This window comes from Lupinus angustifolius, chromosome LG11 (genome assembly GCF_001865875.1).
Source record: "Lupinus angustifolius cultivar Tanjil chromosome LG11, LupAngTanjil_v1.0, whole genome shotgun sequence".
Lineage (NCBI taxonomy): Eukaryota > Viridiplantae > Streptophyta > Magnoliopsida > Fabales > Fabaceae > Lupinus > Lupinus angustifolius.
In genome coordinates, this window is record NC_032019.1 from 32,153,271 (window position 1) to 32,170,982 (window position 17,712).

General features: G+C 35.3%; 1 protein-coding gene across 1 annotated transcript; it reads right to left on the bottom strand.

Moving 5' to 3' along the window:
- Positions 295 to 1,531, bottom strand: LOC109359296 (RING-H2 finger protein ATL74-like). Its single transcript, XM_019603912.1, has one exon. The coding sequence runs from the start codon at positions 1,014 to 1,016 to the stop codon at positions 378 to 380; it is 639 nt and encodes a 212-aa protein (XP_019459457.1). The 5' UTR covers positions 1,017 to 1,531; the 3' UTR covers positions 295 to 377.

Sequence of the window (17,712 nt, forward strand, 5' to 3'; positions counted from 1 at the left end):
AGGAATAACTCAAAGCAGAAGATAAAGCGAGTGATTAAGAGAATGAAAGCGAAACTTCATTTTTAGAGAAACTCCATGGATAATTCCTAACCTACATCTAACCATAATACAAAAGAAAAGTAAAACAATATGAGTATCACAAACACAAATTTTTCCTCTTAATAATATATATATATATATATATGCCTGTCACTTAATATTATTAGCTAATTAACTAATAACTACTATAATCTGCTAGTACCCTACTATCATAATAACATCAAATATCTATATCTCACATTATACCAACAAGACCATAATATAGTTGATGGATAATTGAGTTTGATTTCTTGAGACGAAATTTATCAACTACAATTACTTTAGGGATGGATAATCGATTACTCCACGATCACCACCAAGTTCTCTTCCTGGTGGGAACGATTTTCCCACAACCTATCTCTGGCGACCCTTCCTCCATTATTATTATTATCATTATTCCCATCAACATCATTAGACCTCAAACAAGAAACCTTGGTTGATGATTTCTCTAGCAACAACGAATGGCGACAATTTGGGCACGAAGAATGTGTCACCAACCACATGTCTATGCACGTTATATGAAATCCATGATTACACTTAGGCAACATGCGAACCTTGTCCCCATTCTCAAACTCTCCGAGACAAATAGGACATTCTGTCACCGGAATATTCTCACCGGAGCCGTACACCGCCACCGGAATCTTCATCAAGTCATGCTTCTTAAGCCCCGTTGCGGCCAGCCTCACCGCTGTTTGTTCCGATGTTTCGTTGTTGTAGAAACTTCTGCTGCAACGCATGACACAACGCACTATAGAGTTCAGCAAGAGTGCGCAAATCAACGCGCTTAGTAGTGCTGCTAATATGATAACCATGTTGGTATCAAAGTTGGATTCGTTGCTCACCAATGAATCTTGAGTGTTGTTGTACTTGTAAGATGCTGCCATGTTAAGAACATGGCGATGAAGATGAGTTTTGTATATAGCCACATGTAGGTGCATATTGCATTTATCTGAAAAAAGATTTGTCTTTCGTGAAAATTTTGAAGATTTGAGATAACAAGTTTGATGGTAGATGGCAGGTCCAACGATATGGGACTTTTACCTAACAATATTTGAGGAGTTGTGATTTCTAAAATTTGAACTCGTGATTTCTAAAATTTGAACTCGTGATTTTAAAGTTATATGCTACAACTAGCCCTAAGGAAAACTATCAAGAGAAGGACTAGAGTGATAGAGAAGGTGATGGGTTGAGGGTTCTGAGTGTTAACTATATATTGAGTTTTCACCAGAGAGGGCGTGTAGATGAGCATACAGAATGTGTTGTAGGTTAATCAAAGGTCTCGGTTTAATGCCTTTAGGATTGTAGCGGTGTTAAAAATTTGGTAGAAAGTTGTGTTTTCTTTATGTAGAAATTTGTTAAGAAAGTTGTGTTGTCATGTGTATCTAAATATTGAATGGTTTCTGCCAAGAAAAATTGTCTTTTGTAGAAAATTTGAAAGTTTGTGACTGTGTCAAGAAGCTAGAAGTGATTTTTTTGGTAAGGCAAAGAGGAAGAAAAATCCTCTCCATTAATAATAAGAGTGTAATTTCATTACAATTAAAGAGATAAATATGTCATTAAAAGTTATATTACTCTTTGTTTTTTGAAGCACTTACCACTCTCTATTAATGGAGATTATCCTAACTCCAACTCCAAAACAACTCAAGTGGTTGAGAGAACTTTGATGAGTTATGTGTAAGTGTTAACTATAGATTGATTTTTGAATACTATAGAGACTTGTAAAGATTCTAAGTAGTAAAAGACACACAACAAGGTGAGAGGCTTAAGGCATCTTTTTTTGTTTCCTTATGTTTTTTGGTTGTATGTGTTTGAGATAAGAAAAATGAGAGGCTAAAATTTGGTTTTGGAGGATGCTATGTTATCCATATTGGGGACCAATTTTACTAGCTGCTCCAATCTTCCAAGCTCGGAAATGGTCCTCTTTGTTAAAGAAAATTAATAAGTACAAAATTGAGCAATAATGTGAATGAAGATTGAGATTGAAGAACATATATTATGGAAATATGAATACCCTTTTACCTGAGCTAGTAGCTTCATGGGTTAGGTATTGCTATTATTTGCATAATCACATAGGAAATGTGACTTGTTATTAATATTATTCACAAGATATAGGCAGGGGTGAGGAATTGTGGGGCAACATTGAAGGGCAATTTAAAGCAAGTAGGTAACAAGATCTTCTTCATTACTAGAGAGAATTTCATTCTTTTCTTTTAGTTATATGAATAAAAGTGTAATCTCACCATAAAAAGAATTAATACAAATGTTATTACACTTTACTTTTTAAGAGTATTTGTCTCTCCAATATTAAAGATGAGTCTCACTCTCTTAAGTAGAGTTAGAACTTAGAAGATACTATTTCCAAAGTGTCACAAAAGCTAAAAGGGTGAGTATATAACATAGGTGGGTTGTAAAATGGATTGTGACTCTTATACTTGCTAGTTGTCATACCGGAATTTTAATTAAAAAGAGTCATGTTATTTGTATGCTAGGTTTAATTTTGAATTATTATATTCCTAAAAAAGTTTGTTTAAAAGTATATTTTCTTTGTTCATGTTGTCTCCCAATTTTTCTTGAACGGTTTTAGATCTCAAATGGTTCTGGTTATGTAGAATTAAACCTTTTATCATTTTTTTACAAAAAACTATGAGAAGGCATTGACATCATTATGCTAGCAGTTAGCCACAAAAGTTATTGTAGTTAGTTTTTGAATTAAAATTCGATAGAAATTTACATTCTATAATTGAAAATTTTGAAGGCAAAAAATGCACCAATGAGTAACTTCACATATAAATAAGGTTGATGAATAAAAATTACATTTTTTTTATACTACTAAATATTTTCTCATCATATGAATAAAGAACTAATCTTTTTTGGGTATGTGATTGTCTCTCCTAATAAACATCGCTCACTTGAATTAAACCTTTAACCTTTTAGTCATTCTAAACATCTAGTGAAGTCTTATTTCACTAGACCAACATCTTGTGGTAATAATTTAATTTTAAAGTTGTAACAAAAAAAATCTTTTTTTTCTAAATTAATTAGGTAGGGTATATAGTGATTGATGATCTTGCATATCTAATCATGATTAAGATTCTTGAAGTTGGTATCAAATCCATAACCCATTTGATTTGACAAGTAAGGCTAGTATGATGGTCCAATGCAAAATATATCACCTAGTCATCATATGCATTGTTAAGAACTAAGTAGTGGATATTATGTTGCCAATGCCTCATTTGGCCAAGCTTTACTTTTGACATAAGAGTTTGGCATTTAAGAATCATTATTGAGATATTATCAAAAGATGCATGAAAAAAGGGAAGGAAAAGCACAACCTTAAAATATCTCTTCAAATATCTTTTCACCCTTCACACTCTTCAATAGGTAGCTTATAGCATCCAACAAACTGATATTTTGTAGTACCTTTTTGATATCGACTTTTGCCTAGATATTTTGTATAGGAAAGTTACATGACAAATGTATCCATCATGATCCATTAAACAATGAAATTGATTCTAATTAGACACGAGTGGTGTGATTTTATTCAATTCTATCCATTTCGTGCTTTAGCAATTCAAATTATATAACACGAATCCTTTAATTGCAAAAAATAGATTAGCATTTAGCGGCAATAAATTTAAATAAAAAGTAGAAAAGAAAAAAGTTGAGCTACGTAGTCCTGGACCTTTAAAAACAGTTAGAGAAGTATCCCAATTGCTAACTATGCTTTCAATTTGATTAGATATTCTGGTTTCTTGATGGACGAATTTAGTTTTTCTATCGAAGTAACTATTTTCTCCAACACACCACACCATATAGCAAAGTGTTGAAATTGGTCTAAAACTTATAATTTATTACGTGTGATTTAGAATTTATTTTATTTTACTATAACAAATCCCAACACTTTAATATTTAGAGAGACACAAAATGAGACAACTATCCACTGTCTCAAAGTATATCTCATATCATATATTAAATCAATGAAAATATATTATGTTAGTTAAAATTAATATTTATTATTTTTCTATTTTTTTTCATTATTATTGGTTTGGTATATTTGAAATATATTTTGGGATAACATATTCTTGTCCCATAAAATATGTGATGTAAAATCTTCTCCCATTCTTTATAATTATAAGATTTGTATTCCATACTAGATAATGGCGTGAAGCTCCTCTCTCCATAGAAGATAATGTTTGTAAAGGGCTTTGTATAGTTAAGGAATCAACCTATTAAGCTTTGATGGGGTTAATTCCTTATGGGATTACACCTCAAGACTTCACCATGAAAAAACCTGCATATAGCTGTTATAAAGTCTAATTCAAAAGGTGTTAGTTAGAAGTGGTTAGGAGTTGCTATTGTTAACGAGAAGTTATGGTGGTTAGTCTAAAAATAACAAGGTGTAAATGTATGATAAAAGCCATACTCTTCATTGAAGTTTTTCAGATTCAATACATACACTATAATCACTCTCACTTTCTTATATACATGATAGGGCAAATTGTAAGTGCATGATTATGTCGTCAAGTAATAAAATATTGATTCCATGAGGACTGTAAAATTCCTTTAACTATAATAATTAATTTATACTTAACTCAAATAAAGAATAAAATTGAATTTAAAAAATTTGACCAATTGACAAGAATAATTATGAAAATATAAAAAATGATTGAAATCTAATTTAGGAAGAGTTCCCAAGATAAGGGTTAACGCCTTTACACTCGCAAATCCTTGTTTTGCTCATTTTCATGAACTTTAAGTTATAAGGGTGAATTGTTTTTTGATATGTGACATCCTCTCTCGAGCTTCGACAATGATACTCAATTGAAGTCGTACCTACTCTTATGGTATGATTATCAATTGAATCATTTACTTGGATCTTTCTATCTAATCGCTTTGTAGAAACCCAAGGTAAATTCCAGAAACCCCCGAGAATCCTAAGACTACTCTCGCGAATTAGGATTATAGTTTGAATAATTGATTGGTGAGATAATTGGGTTTACCTCTCAGTCCTTCCCCAATGCATCTAAGAGGTGTAATTTGTTGGCCAAACAACTCACACGAATAAAACTCAGTTTAATGATTCAAACCACAACACTCAATGAAATAAAAGTAAGAACAAATGTTTATTTAATGTAAAAGGACATAGCCCAATCCTAGAAACAAAGGGAATTACTCACTCATGATAGAGAAAAGAATACCAAATTCTCAATTAGAGAATTGTAATGTAAATTGTGTTCCCTCCTTGAGGGAGAACCCTTATTTATCCTAATTGCAAAAGATTGGGCTAAGCCCATCAAAACAAATCTAAAAAATAGAAATAGAATATGTCATATGCGACCGTGGGTGTATGTGGCGCCTTCACTTCAAGTTGCTTCTCTTCGATCCAGGCTCCAAGGCGACTTATTTTGGTTGTTCAATTGGTCTTCGCATAATCTCAACACCGAATTTCATCTTCTTGCACCCAATATCTACTTTTTATGGCTTCAATTCATTCAAACTATACAACATAGCCAAAATCACACGCTCAACCCAAACAAAGAAAAATAAAAGCTAATAACAATCCTAAAGTCATAATTATGTCCTAAAATGCAAGTTAAATGCAATGCAAATGTAGCATATTTCACACTCATCAAATCCCCTCAAGTTTATCTTTTGTTTGTCCTCAAGCAAGTATTATGTTTAACTTTCACAATCATGTATGAATGACGATATAAAAATCATGACCCAAAATAACCAGCAATCCCATGATAGTTTTGAAACAATCCAGACATTAAGACAAAACAATCATAAACAAATTTAATTCAAGTTAAGTCTTTGAGTCATAACAACCGCATGAATTAGGGTCCCTCTTCTCTCACCACTCTCATGTGTTTAAAGGTCATAGTGTTTGGCTCAAAAAATTTAATGAAAGTAAATTACCATAGGCTTGATTATAAACCAAATCGCCACTAACTGTATTTGAATGCATGCAAAAACCAAGAGGTCTTTAAATGGTTGTAATGTGGCCAAGGTTAATGATTTAAGGTGTGATAGACAAAGAAAAGATAATTTAAAAGGCTTACAATTGTTTTCCAAAATACATAAACTTTTTGGACATCTGATTGAAGCATTGAGATTCTCTTAATAGACCTTACTTTATCATATGATCTTTTTTTCGATCAACCATTCTCTTTACAATATATTTTTCCAATCCTTTCCCTTTTAGTATACTTTGTACTATTATTATTTTTGCATTTTTTATTCATTCTTATGATTTTCTAAAAGAGAAATGATGAATTTTTTCTCTCCACCTTTTTATGAATTTTTTTATTGCATATGGCCTTTTTACCTTTCCCATTATTTCAACCAAATATCACAAATCACCCCAAACCCTCATTTGAGTAGCTAGAAAAATCAATAAAGTTTAGGCTCAAAAGTGGGCAACTAATGAGTTTTCAATATTTATAGCATGCAGTTGAAGGTCAAAAGAAAAAGTTCTAATTACCTCTATCATTTTAATCCATACATAAATACTTCAATCTTGAAATGGTCACAAATCAAGTTCTAGAATATACAATCATAGAAAATTATGCACTCATGAAAGAAAAAAATGTTTTTATGCAATTGTAAATTTAAATCAGAACCCTTATTGTATCTCACCTAAGTTTCTCACATTCAGTACATTCAACAATAGTTATGAAATAAAGACTTTTATTAAACCAAATTTAGTTCACAATTGCCAAATTTAATGTCTTTCATGTTATTATTCTATCAAAATTTTTTTCTTCAATGGGATCACAGATCAACAATCACTATTCATGCATATTTTTTTCATTTAAAGGAGACAGACAACACACAGAACAAAGCAGATGATAGATGAGATATGAAACATATGCTAAAACATGGTAATATGAATATTCAACCTAAAAAATAAAATTAAAATTAAAATCTATATAGTATGCATGACATGAATGAACTAATCGCTTGTCAATTAAATATTTAATAAAATACGCACAGAAAATCACGGTGTTTCACTTTTCCTTATGATTTAGGAACAAAATACCATAGTTAAGAGTTCCCTTTAGCTACCTCATGATACTCTCTATTGTTGTCATGTGAGATTGGTTGGATTTGGCCATATATCTACTTATTACTCTTGCACCATAAGTTATCTCAGTCCTACTATGATAGATAAATCCGAGACATCTTACCATATGCCTCAATAGAGTTGCATCAATTGAAACATGAAGGGTTGAGTCCTCTTGCTTCAACTTCCTTGAGTTGGTATTGTCACTTAGTTTGAGTTCTGCATATGGAACCTCTCTATTACCTTTGTGATTTATCTCATTTGATGCATAATGGCCCCCTTATGTGTTTTCAGAAATTCAATTCCCAAAAATAGGACAATTCACCTAGATCCATCATTTTAAACTCATATTTGAGTTTTCCCTTTAACTTTAGGATTTCAGTTTCACAAATTCATGTTATGACCATATCATCTACACATCGACAAAGTAGAATCACCTCATCTGTGCTTGTCACAATCACATAAACTCTATGCTCTACTGTGCACTTAGTGAAGCCAATAGATGTCAAAAGGGAATTAATCCTTATGTTCCAAGCTCTTGGAGCTTATTTCGGACCATAAAGTGTCATCTTCAATCTCAATACATTTGTTGCATCTTATGTTTTCTTAAAACTAGGAGGTTGTGATATGTATAGTTTATCCTTAAGAGGCCCATTTAGGAAGGTACTCTTGACATCAAGTTGTCACAACTTCCACTTATTCCAGCTAGCCAATGCAACAATTAGCCTCACAGTCTCAAAACCTAGCAACATGTGCAAAGACTATAAAGTAGTCATATCATTCCCTCTGTATGAACCCCTTAGCCACCAGTCTAGTTTTGTGTTTGGAAATGCTTCCTTTAGTTCTCAACTTGACCTTATATACCCACTTCACTATCACGGGTGTCTTTCCAGGTTGCAGGTTGACCACTTCCCATGTGTTGTTCTTTTCAATGACTCTAATACCTTCCTCCATTGCACTAAACCAAATATCTTCCTTTATAGCTCGACTGAAATTGATTGGTTCAGTTTATCCCATGATAGCCAAGTGGATTAAGTCACCTTCATATGTTATTGCATCATCTTCCAAAATCTCAAATTCATTAAGCCTTGTTGGTATATATGCTTGGTCCTTGTAGGTCTAGCTTCAATAGTGTCTGACCTGCAGCTTGTCAATTATGACAGCCACTTGAAATTGCTCATTTAAAGGCATACCATCAGAAATGATCTCATGAGCAATTTTCTAAATCTCGTGGGACTGAGACTCTACTGATTTATCATCAGTCATTTGATACTTGACGTAGCGGCTAACAACATATTTCTTTGTCCCAGCTTCCTCAGTATCATATTTTTTCTCAAGTGCATACCAAATTAATTTGGCTGACTTGTTTGGGCTGTAGTAATCATATAGATCATCAGACAACCCATTCAGAATGAAGTTCTTACATAAGTAATCACTTTCATTCCAGATAGCTCTTTCAATAGTCAGTTTATCCCTTTCCTCTTTTTCAGCCTCATCTGACACCACTGAGATGTCGGTTTTCAGAACGTGGACAACGTTTCTCATAGTGAGGAAAAAATCCATCTTATGTTGCCAACGTTTGAAATTTGTTCCGTCAAACCGAAATGGCTTGATCTGGTCATAACTATTTGGTCCAGTAATATTATCTATGAATGTCATTGCAGTCGAAACGTCTTAAAATTGTTGTAACCGTAGCTTGCAGCAATTCTAAATGACACGAAATAGTACTTACTGGTTGAGTCACGACCAGGTCGCTCTCTTTAACACGTTTTGTGGCATTGCCCAAAATGTGCAAGCAGACTATCATTCACGCTGTCTCCAAGATAAAACAGTCCAGATCTCTCTTATCGAATTCTTACTGCACTATAAGAACCAATCTCGAATACATCCACCACAATATGGCTACCAGTGCCAATTCTTGAAATTACCCACAATATCGCTACCCGTGCCAATTCTTTTCCCACAATATTGACTCCCAGTGTTAGTTCTCGAAATCCCACAATATGGCTACCTGTGCCAATTCTTTACCCACAATACTGACTACTATTGTCAGTTCTCGAAATCCCACTTTGGCTGCCTATGCCAATTCTTAGGTGCCACAGAAAGAAAGGGGAAGAAGATTGTCAGAAATGCGTCAGCGGAGTATTAGGGGGAGAAAGACAAGTTGAGAGGAAATGCCTTCAACTTGATGCAAGTTATAATGAGGGGAGAAAGCCTCTATTTATAACATGAGATTTTTTTCCATGTTCCTCATTTCTCCAATGTGGGACTTTGGAGATGTTTATTTTCAAAACTCTTCTATGTGAGACTTGGGAGATATTCTTTTTCAAAACTCTTATATGTGGGACTTGGGTGTCTTTTATATTTCACACCACCATGTTCCAACACTAACAAGTAACCGGTATCCAAAATATATCATCCAACGACTATGGACTAGTTCGTTTGCATGGGAACTACTAAAAGGTTGGCAGCTTAGACACGCCCATATTAAATTTCCCTGAAACCTTTATAAGTTATAAAGTATTTCACATTTAGAGATATGAAGATGTTACCACCTTCAAATAGTGAGCTATTTTAGTTAGCTTAAGCCATAGTACCCCCTCTCATTTCTTCTTCAATAAAGTTTTATGGACATCAAGATGGAGTTAAAAAATAGGTGAGAAACAAAGAAAGATGTTTATGAACAATATTTGACATATGCATGTGGTGTCCTTAATCCTTCCTTATTTGAAACTATCCAAGAAGTCCTTCTGGTCATAAAACATAGAAACATTCTTAATTAAGTTAGTTGTGAGGTACATAAGACATGAACTACATAATATTAAGAGCCAACTTCTTTATTACACATGTATTTGTTTCAGTACTCGTTTCTCTCAGTTTATTACACGTGCATGTGGCTTATATAGCCACTTATTTAGATCATCAACCTCAATGCACTCTAATATATATATATATATAAACTATCATTAACTCTTAAATCAAACTACTATAAATCAATAATGAATGATATATTGATAGTGTAAAAAACTTTAACTTATATTTTAAACTAATTGTTTTTAAATATTTGTGTTTTCTCAATACAAAAGTACATTAAAAACTTATAACTCTATTGTAACATTTGAGATTACACTAAGCAAAGTTCATGCAATTCTCTGCACAGAAATTTGAGCAACCACCTATACCGTCGAAACCGCCCGATGGACGGTGGAGTCAAGTGTCTTTCGTTAGTGAAGGTGTGTCCTTCAAAGATAAGGTGCTTGATCAAAACTCATCACCATCTCCCATGGTGAAGAAAGATTTGGTTGCCGAAAATCTCATGACCATTGTATATGAGGAAGGTAATATTGTAGTCTTGCGTATATCCCTTGATTAATTGGTCTTTCAGGAACTCTGCTCCCCTTGGAAGGATGCTTTGGTTATTACTTTGGTAGGCAAATCTCTGAGTTACAATGTGTTCAAGGAGAGGCTAAAGAGAACTTGGAAATTACAAGGAGGTTTTGATATGATGGATGTGGATCATGGGTTTTACTATGTCAAGTTCGATTTAAAAGCGGATCGTGATACTATGATTGGTGGAGGGCCTTGGATGCTTTTTGATCATTATGTTGTAGTAGCCTGCTGGACTCCTGAGTTTATTGCTCCATCGGTGAAGGTTGATCGCACCATGGTTTGGATTCGTTTCCCAGGACTAAATATGGTCTATTTTGATAAGAGCTTTCTCCTTGGTCTTGCTTCTTGTATTGGTCGTCCGGTTAAAGTGGACACTAATACTCTAAAGACGGATAGAGGTCATTATGCAAGGGTGTGTGTTGAGATTGATCTCACAAAGCTTGTGGTTGGAAAGTATATCTTGGGAGGTCATTCTTACAAGGTGATGTATGAAGGTCTTCATGTCATCTGAAAAACCTGTGGTTATTATGGTCATGTCACCCGTAATTGCTCCAAACCTCCATTTGTGGCACATAATGCAACAACAACCACGACAAACAATGAGGAGGCAATGGTAATCGTGTCTGGTAGGCATGTGGAGAGTGTCTCAACTGTTAAAAATATTGCAATAAATATGGAGTCGCTGAAAGGTCAAAAATCGAATCATAATAATGACCGAGAATCAATGGAGATTTATGGTGATTGGCTAACAGTTACAAGAAAGAAGAAAATAAACAAGAAGGTGCAACCTCAAAATTTGAATGTCATTAAAACGGGGGATATTAATCATTTTTCCCTTTTGCAAGATGGTAATTTAGAAAATTTGGATCGGTCCACGCATTCATTGTCAGTTTCTAAAGTGGGAAACGTGCATATTAAGGCTGGCAATAAAAAACGGTTGAGAACCGAATCCATTGGTAATGTGAGAACTGGACATTTATTGGAGGATGTCGTAATTACTAGGAATTCATTACCCATATCTTTAAATGGGGTAGCCGAATTCAAGGGGAAAAAGCAAGTGATAATTATGGTGAGGAACCCGTTATTGATGGTATTATGGCTGGTTCAGGTAACATCTCTATTTCCCTTCATAATTCTGTGAATATGCATCGTGATCAAGGGCCATTTAATTCTGGTGTTGGGCATTCCGTTTCAAATAAAAATAATGTTTTAACTTTAAATGCAATTCCAAAAATCAAGCCTACTCATGATCCATGCATGGATACTAACTTGGCTATTTCAAAGGAGGGAATTATCTCCCATAAATTATGTGTACCTAGTGGAAACCAAGATAAGAAGGCCCCATCAACTTGCATGGAAACCGTGGGAATCAATTCTTGCATGGTCTTTCAACGTGTACCTAGTGTACAACAATAAACAGGATGTCTCACATTGGAGTCAGCAGGCACTTGTGATAATATCACAGGTCTCATTGTCCCCATCCCTTCTCGTGACATGGTTATGGAGGATTCTACAATACCAAGTGTGAACATGGCTACTCATATTGGGCAACAATTGAGTGGGGTGGATGCAGATATGCTAGTTTTGGATATGAATTCTGAGTCTCATCATGGAACGACGAAGGAATTCATGGATTGTTAGAGCATTTGTTTCCTTGGTTTCTTATGTCTATTGTTTCTAATGATTGAATTTCAGGATTTTAAAATAATTTGTTGGAATGTTCGAGGAGCCATCAATGGGAATGGTCGTTGTCATGCAAGGGAATTAATCAAAAAATATAACCCTTCTATTGTCATTCTTTTGGAGACTCGTTGTCAATTCCAAGATGCTAGACGTTTTTGGGATGGTTTAGGTTATCAGGCTTGTGGAATTGTTGAAGCATCTAGTCATGCTGGTGGTATTTGGGTTCTCAATAATGTGGGCAACTCCTTTTGTACCACTATAGTTGACACCTTTTCTCCAGCTATCTCAATCAAGTTTGAGAATGGGGGTCGTGCCTGGATTTGTATGGCTATCTATGCAAATCCTTCAACTCTTATCCGTGATTCTCTATGGGAGTACTTGGTGAATTTTTCGTCCTCTCGTGACCATGCCTTGGCTAATCTTAGGGGATTTCAACGAAATTCTTCTTCCTTCTGAGGTCAAAGGTGGTCACTTCATTCACTCCAAGGCAGCTAAATTCTCTCAGGTTTTGGAATCTTGTAGGCTTTATGACCTTGGAGCTGTTCGTAGCAGATTTACTTGGTTCCGTAGAGAGCAGAGTGGTCGTAGTGTCTCTAAGGGACTGGATCGAGCTTTGTCAGACTATAACTGGTGTAGTGACTTTCCATAAGCTTATGTTGAAAATCTCCCAAAGTTGCACTCTGATCATTGTCCTTTATTGGTTAGATGTGGTGGCAGGGATGAAGTTGTCTTTAAAAGACCTTTCAAATTTCAGGCTGCTTGGTCTTCTCACGTAGATTTCCATAATGTTGTCCTCCAAGCTTGGTCTTCTATGGATAGTGATGTGATGGATGGTCTTGCTAAGGTTAGAGAAGATGCTTTGGTCTTTAATAAAAATGTCTTTGGAAATATTTTCAGGAGGAAAAGGCATATTGAAGCTAGAATCAGAGGCGCGCAACTTAGCTTGGAGTCAGTTGATGATCAGGATTTAGTCAGACTGGAGACTCAACTAAGGCGGGACTATAACATTGTCTTGATACAAGAAGAGATGTTGTGGTATCAGAAGTCTAGAGAACAATGGGTGAAATTTGGTGATAGAAACACTAAATTTTTCCATACTCAAACCATTGTGCGGCGAAAGCGCAACAAAATCCATGGGCTCTTTCTTGAAAATGGTGGTTGGACTACTAACCCTTCTCGGCTTATGGAGGAGGCTAATCATTATTTCAAAAATATTTTTTGTGGTAATAGCCAAGTTAATCTTGATTATTGTACTGTCACCACTCCGATGTTACCTCCTGAGGCTGTTGTAGTAATGTCAAGGTCGGTTACACTAGAGGATGTTACTAAGGAGATTATGTCAATGCACTCTTTTAAAGCTCCTGGGACAGATGACTTTCAACCTTATTTCTTTAAGAAATATTGGCATATAGTGAAGAACGATATTTGGAAGATGGTTCGAGATGCGTTTCAGAATGGATTTGCTAATCCTCGTCTTCTGGAGACTCTTGTGGTCCTTATTCCAAAGGTCAATCAACCTACTACATTAAAGGATATGAGACCAATTAGTTTGTGTAATGTGGCTTATAAGGTGTTAACTAAGGTTCTGGTTAGTAGACTGAGGCCTTTCTTAGACAATTTAATTGGGGCCTTGTAGAGTAGCTTTATTCCTGGGAGAGGGACCGCAGATAATGTTATCTTGGCTCAGGAGGTTATGCACTATATTCCCAAATATAAACAGAAAAATGGTGAGCTAGCATTTAAGGTTGACTTGGAGAAAGCCTATGACAGAGTTAACTAGGACTTTTTGGAGAAAACTTTGTTTGACATTGGGATTCCTACTCTTACTGTGAAACTTATCATGTGGTGTGTCAGATCTGGCACCATGTCCATTCTTTGGAATGTATCGCGGTTGGATTCTTTCAGCCCTTCTAGAGGTCTCCGTCAAGGTGATCTCATCTCACCTTATTTGTTTGTATTGTGTATGGAAAAGATATATCTTCTTATCCAAGAAAAGGTAGATTTAGGTTTGTGGCAGCCTATTACTCTCTCCAGAGGTGGATCTCCTATTTCACACTTACTTTTTGCAGATGATGTTCTACTTTTCGGCAAAGCCACTAACACTCAGGTCAGGTTGATTTCTACAACTCTTGATGAGTTTTGTAAGGCCTCAGGAATGAAGGTGAACCTTGAGAAATCTAAGTTCATATGCTCCAAACATGTATCCAACAGAAGGAGACATACTTTCATGTCAATTTGTAAAATGAGAGTTGTCTCCAATCTTGGTAAATACTTGGGTATCCCGCTCATACAAGGGAGGGTCTACAAATCAGTTTTCAATCCCTTGATGGAGAAAATTCAGAGAAGCATGAGTACGTGGAAGGCGAACCTCCTCAATAAAGCCGGTAGGCTTTGTCTTGTTAAATTTGCTATTAACTCTCTACCAATTTATACCATGCAAAGTATGTGGCTCCCTCAGAGTATTTGTAATGACATTGATAGAATGTCAAGGAATTTCCTTTGGGATGGTGTTGCAAATAAGCATAGTCTAAACCTGGTTAAATAGGAGACCCTGCCTAAGAATAAAAAAGATGGTGGCCTTGGGATTCGGGACTCTCGCTCGGCTAATATATCTCTTCTTGGAAAACATAGCTGAAATTTGATCCAAGGGAGTAACAAACTCTGGTGCAAGGTTTTAAAAGAGAGGTATCTTGGGGATTGTTGTATGATTTTTGCAACTAGTAGGCCATCTGCTTCGCCTGTTTGGAAGAGTATTGTGAAGGCTACCGAGGAGCTGAGGGGTGGCTCTACCTTGCAGTTAGCCGATGGAAATCGATCTGTTTGGTATGATAATTGGTCTGGGTTGGGAAAGCTTTGCAATTTGGTAGATTATGTTAATATCACAGACACTCAGCTACAGTTAAAGGACTTATGGAAGGACTGTTCTTGGAATTTTAGCATAATTTATACTCTAATTCATATACCTGCGAAGGAAGCTATTCTAACAATTCCAGTTCCATCTTCCTCGAACATTATTGACTCGTGGATCTGGGAGGGTAGTGCAACTGGGTTCTACTCAGCTAATTCAGGTTATTGGTGGACTAAGAATAATGAAGACGAGGTCACGACTGTTCAGATTCAGTGGAGTTGGTTGTGGAGACTGAATGTTCCAGAAAAAGTCAAATTTCTTTGTTGGCTCTCTGCTCATGATTCCTTGCCTATTAACTCTCTCCGTTTCAGGAGACATATTACCATCTCCCCTATGTGCCCTCGATGTATTAATGGTAGTGAGGATTTTCTCCATACCTTTAGAGATTGCTTTCATTCTGCACTCCTATGGCGTCGTCTGGGTTTTAATGATCAAGGCTTTTGGACTACTGAGTCTTTCATGTTGTGGCTGGTGAAAAATATAAGATCTCACAATGGGAGACTTTTTTTGACAGGCTTCTGGTGGACTTGGTGGTGGCGAAATAATTCAATTTTTGGTACTACTCCATGGGATTCAAACTATGTCACTAGGTATGTTCACCTCGATCTTAAGGATTGATTTTCTACTGATGCCCTTTCCATGGATGTAGCTTTGGCTAGTACTCACTAGTGTCGCCCGGAGTTCGGTTGGGTAAAACTTAATGTTGATGGAAGTTGCACTATTCGTGATCAAATTATTGGTGGAGGAGGAATTATCCGGAACCATGATGGAATTTGGCTTTCAGGTTTCTCTGGTAAGTTTGGAAATGGGTCTCCCATCCTAGCTGAGCTGCTTGTTATTGATGGTTGGCTTAGGATTGGCGCCATCGAGCTATAATCTTGGAAAGTGATTGTCTTGAGGCTATTCACATAATCACTAATAAGCTACAGGTTCAACTTCAGCATCTGGATCCAGTTATTCATAGCATCGCTGATTTAGTAACAGAAGTTGACAGGTTCGTATTCAACATATTTTTCGGGAAGGAAACATGATGGTTGATTTCCTGGCCAAGCTTAGTTTGAGTCTCCATGTCTCTTAGATGTTCTGGGATACACCACCTGTAGGAGGTTCATCTATCCTACATATGGATTTGTACCCTATGTTTTAGTTTTGTTGTTTTTTTTATGTTTCCGTTGTACCAAAAAAAAAATATTGTCGAAATACATTTTTCCTATCTTAAGTAATATTATATTGGACTAGTAATTAGTTTAAATCTATTTATTTTGCATAACGAGTAATCATTGTAAATTTAATTTCAATGATTAAAACATGTGAAAAATATTATTTAGTTCGTTAAGAGTCATATATAATTAAATATATATGTTTTGTATTTTCTATATAATAGATTGGTTAATTTCTTTTTAATTGAACTTATTCACTATTTTCTAAATGAATGAAATATACACTATTTTTTTGCTCGATTTCTAATATATATGAGTACTGTTCATAATCACTCATAAAAAATACATATAAGTTGTTAATAAATTATGAAAAAATTATATTCCAACCAATAATAGTATTCTCATGTCTCTTTTCATCGTACGACTTATCACACCAGTTTTATGATCATGAATCATCTATTCATTATTATTTTCAAAGCAAAAATCATTTGAGGGATGATTAAAAGTAAATACACATTTCAGTCTCTCATGTTTTTTATTTTATCAATTTGGCCCTCAAATTTTGATAAACTCAAAATGGTCCATAAATTTCAAATATAGGTCAAATTCGTCCTTTTTAGCATATTTTATAACACTTTGGGGACCATTTTGGGTTTTCAATTTTTGAGGTTGTAATCTAGTAAGCTCGAAAAATATGAGTGACCGAATATTTGCTCTATAATTTATTGCCTGCTGCAATCAGTAGAGGGGTTTATTTGGTAAGGAATGTTAACCCCACATCTATGAGGACCATTAGCAAGCTTGAGATTGGAACTAGTGTAAGGGATTCCTCTAACAGAGTTCTTTATGCAATTGCCCACACTTTGTCTATCAGGTGCTGAATGAGCCATCCCAGAGAGGTTCCTTATTCCATTGCAACATTGTTGTGGCAATTCTCCCACCATCCCTTATGTAGGACAAACATGGGGCAAGGTTCCCTACAACCTGACCACATGTCACAACTGCTTCAACCTTAGGAATGGAATTAGCACCAAGTAGTAGTACCAAGCATACAATTGAAATGAAAAGCATGTTAATGATAGAGGGAGTCATATTAGTCAATAATATGAAGTTGTATCATATGAAGCTTGAGTGAGATTTTGTTTTCATGATCCTTAATTTATATAGAAATTTCTCCGAGGAATTCTAGGATCATATTATTTGTAATATACTCTTTCCGACACACACTTTGGATGCTTCTCACGAATGAGACAATACTGATAATTTGGTTTTTGCTTAGGGTGTGTTTGGGAGTATCATTTTGGAGGGAGAGGGAAGGAAGGGGAGAGTTTAGGAGGGGGATTCCCTTATTTGGGAGTTTAGTGGAGGAGAGGGGAGGGGTTTGAAGGATTTTTCAAACCCCTTCAAACCCTCCAAATGCCAAAATA

Excerpts from the sequence above, each read along its gene's own strand:
- LOC109359296 (XM_019603912.1), bottom strand. The coding sequence starts at position 1,016 with ATGCACCTACATGTGGCTATATACAAAACTCATCTTCATCGCCATGTT.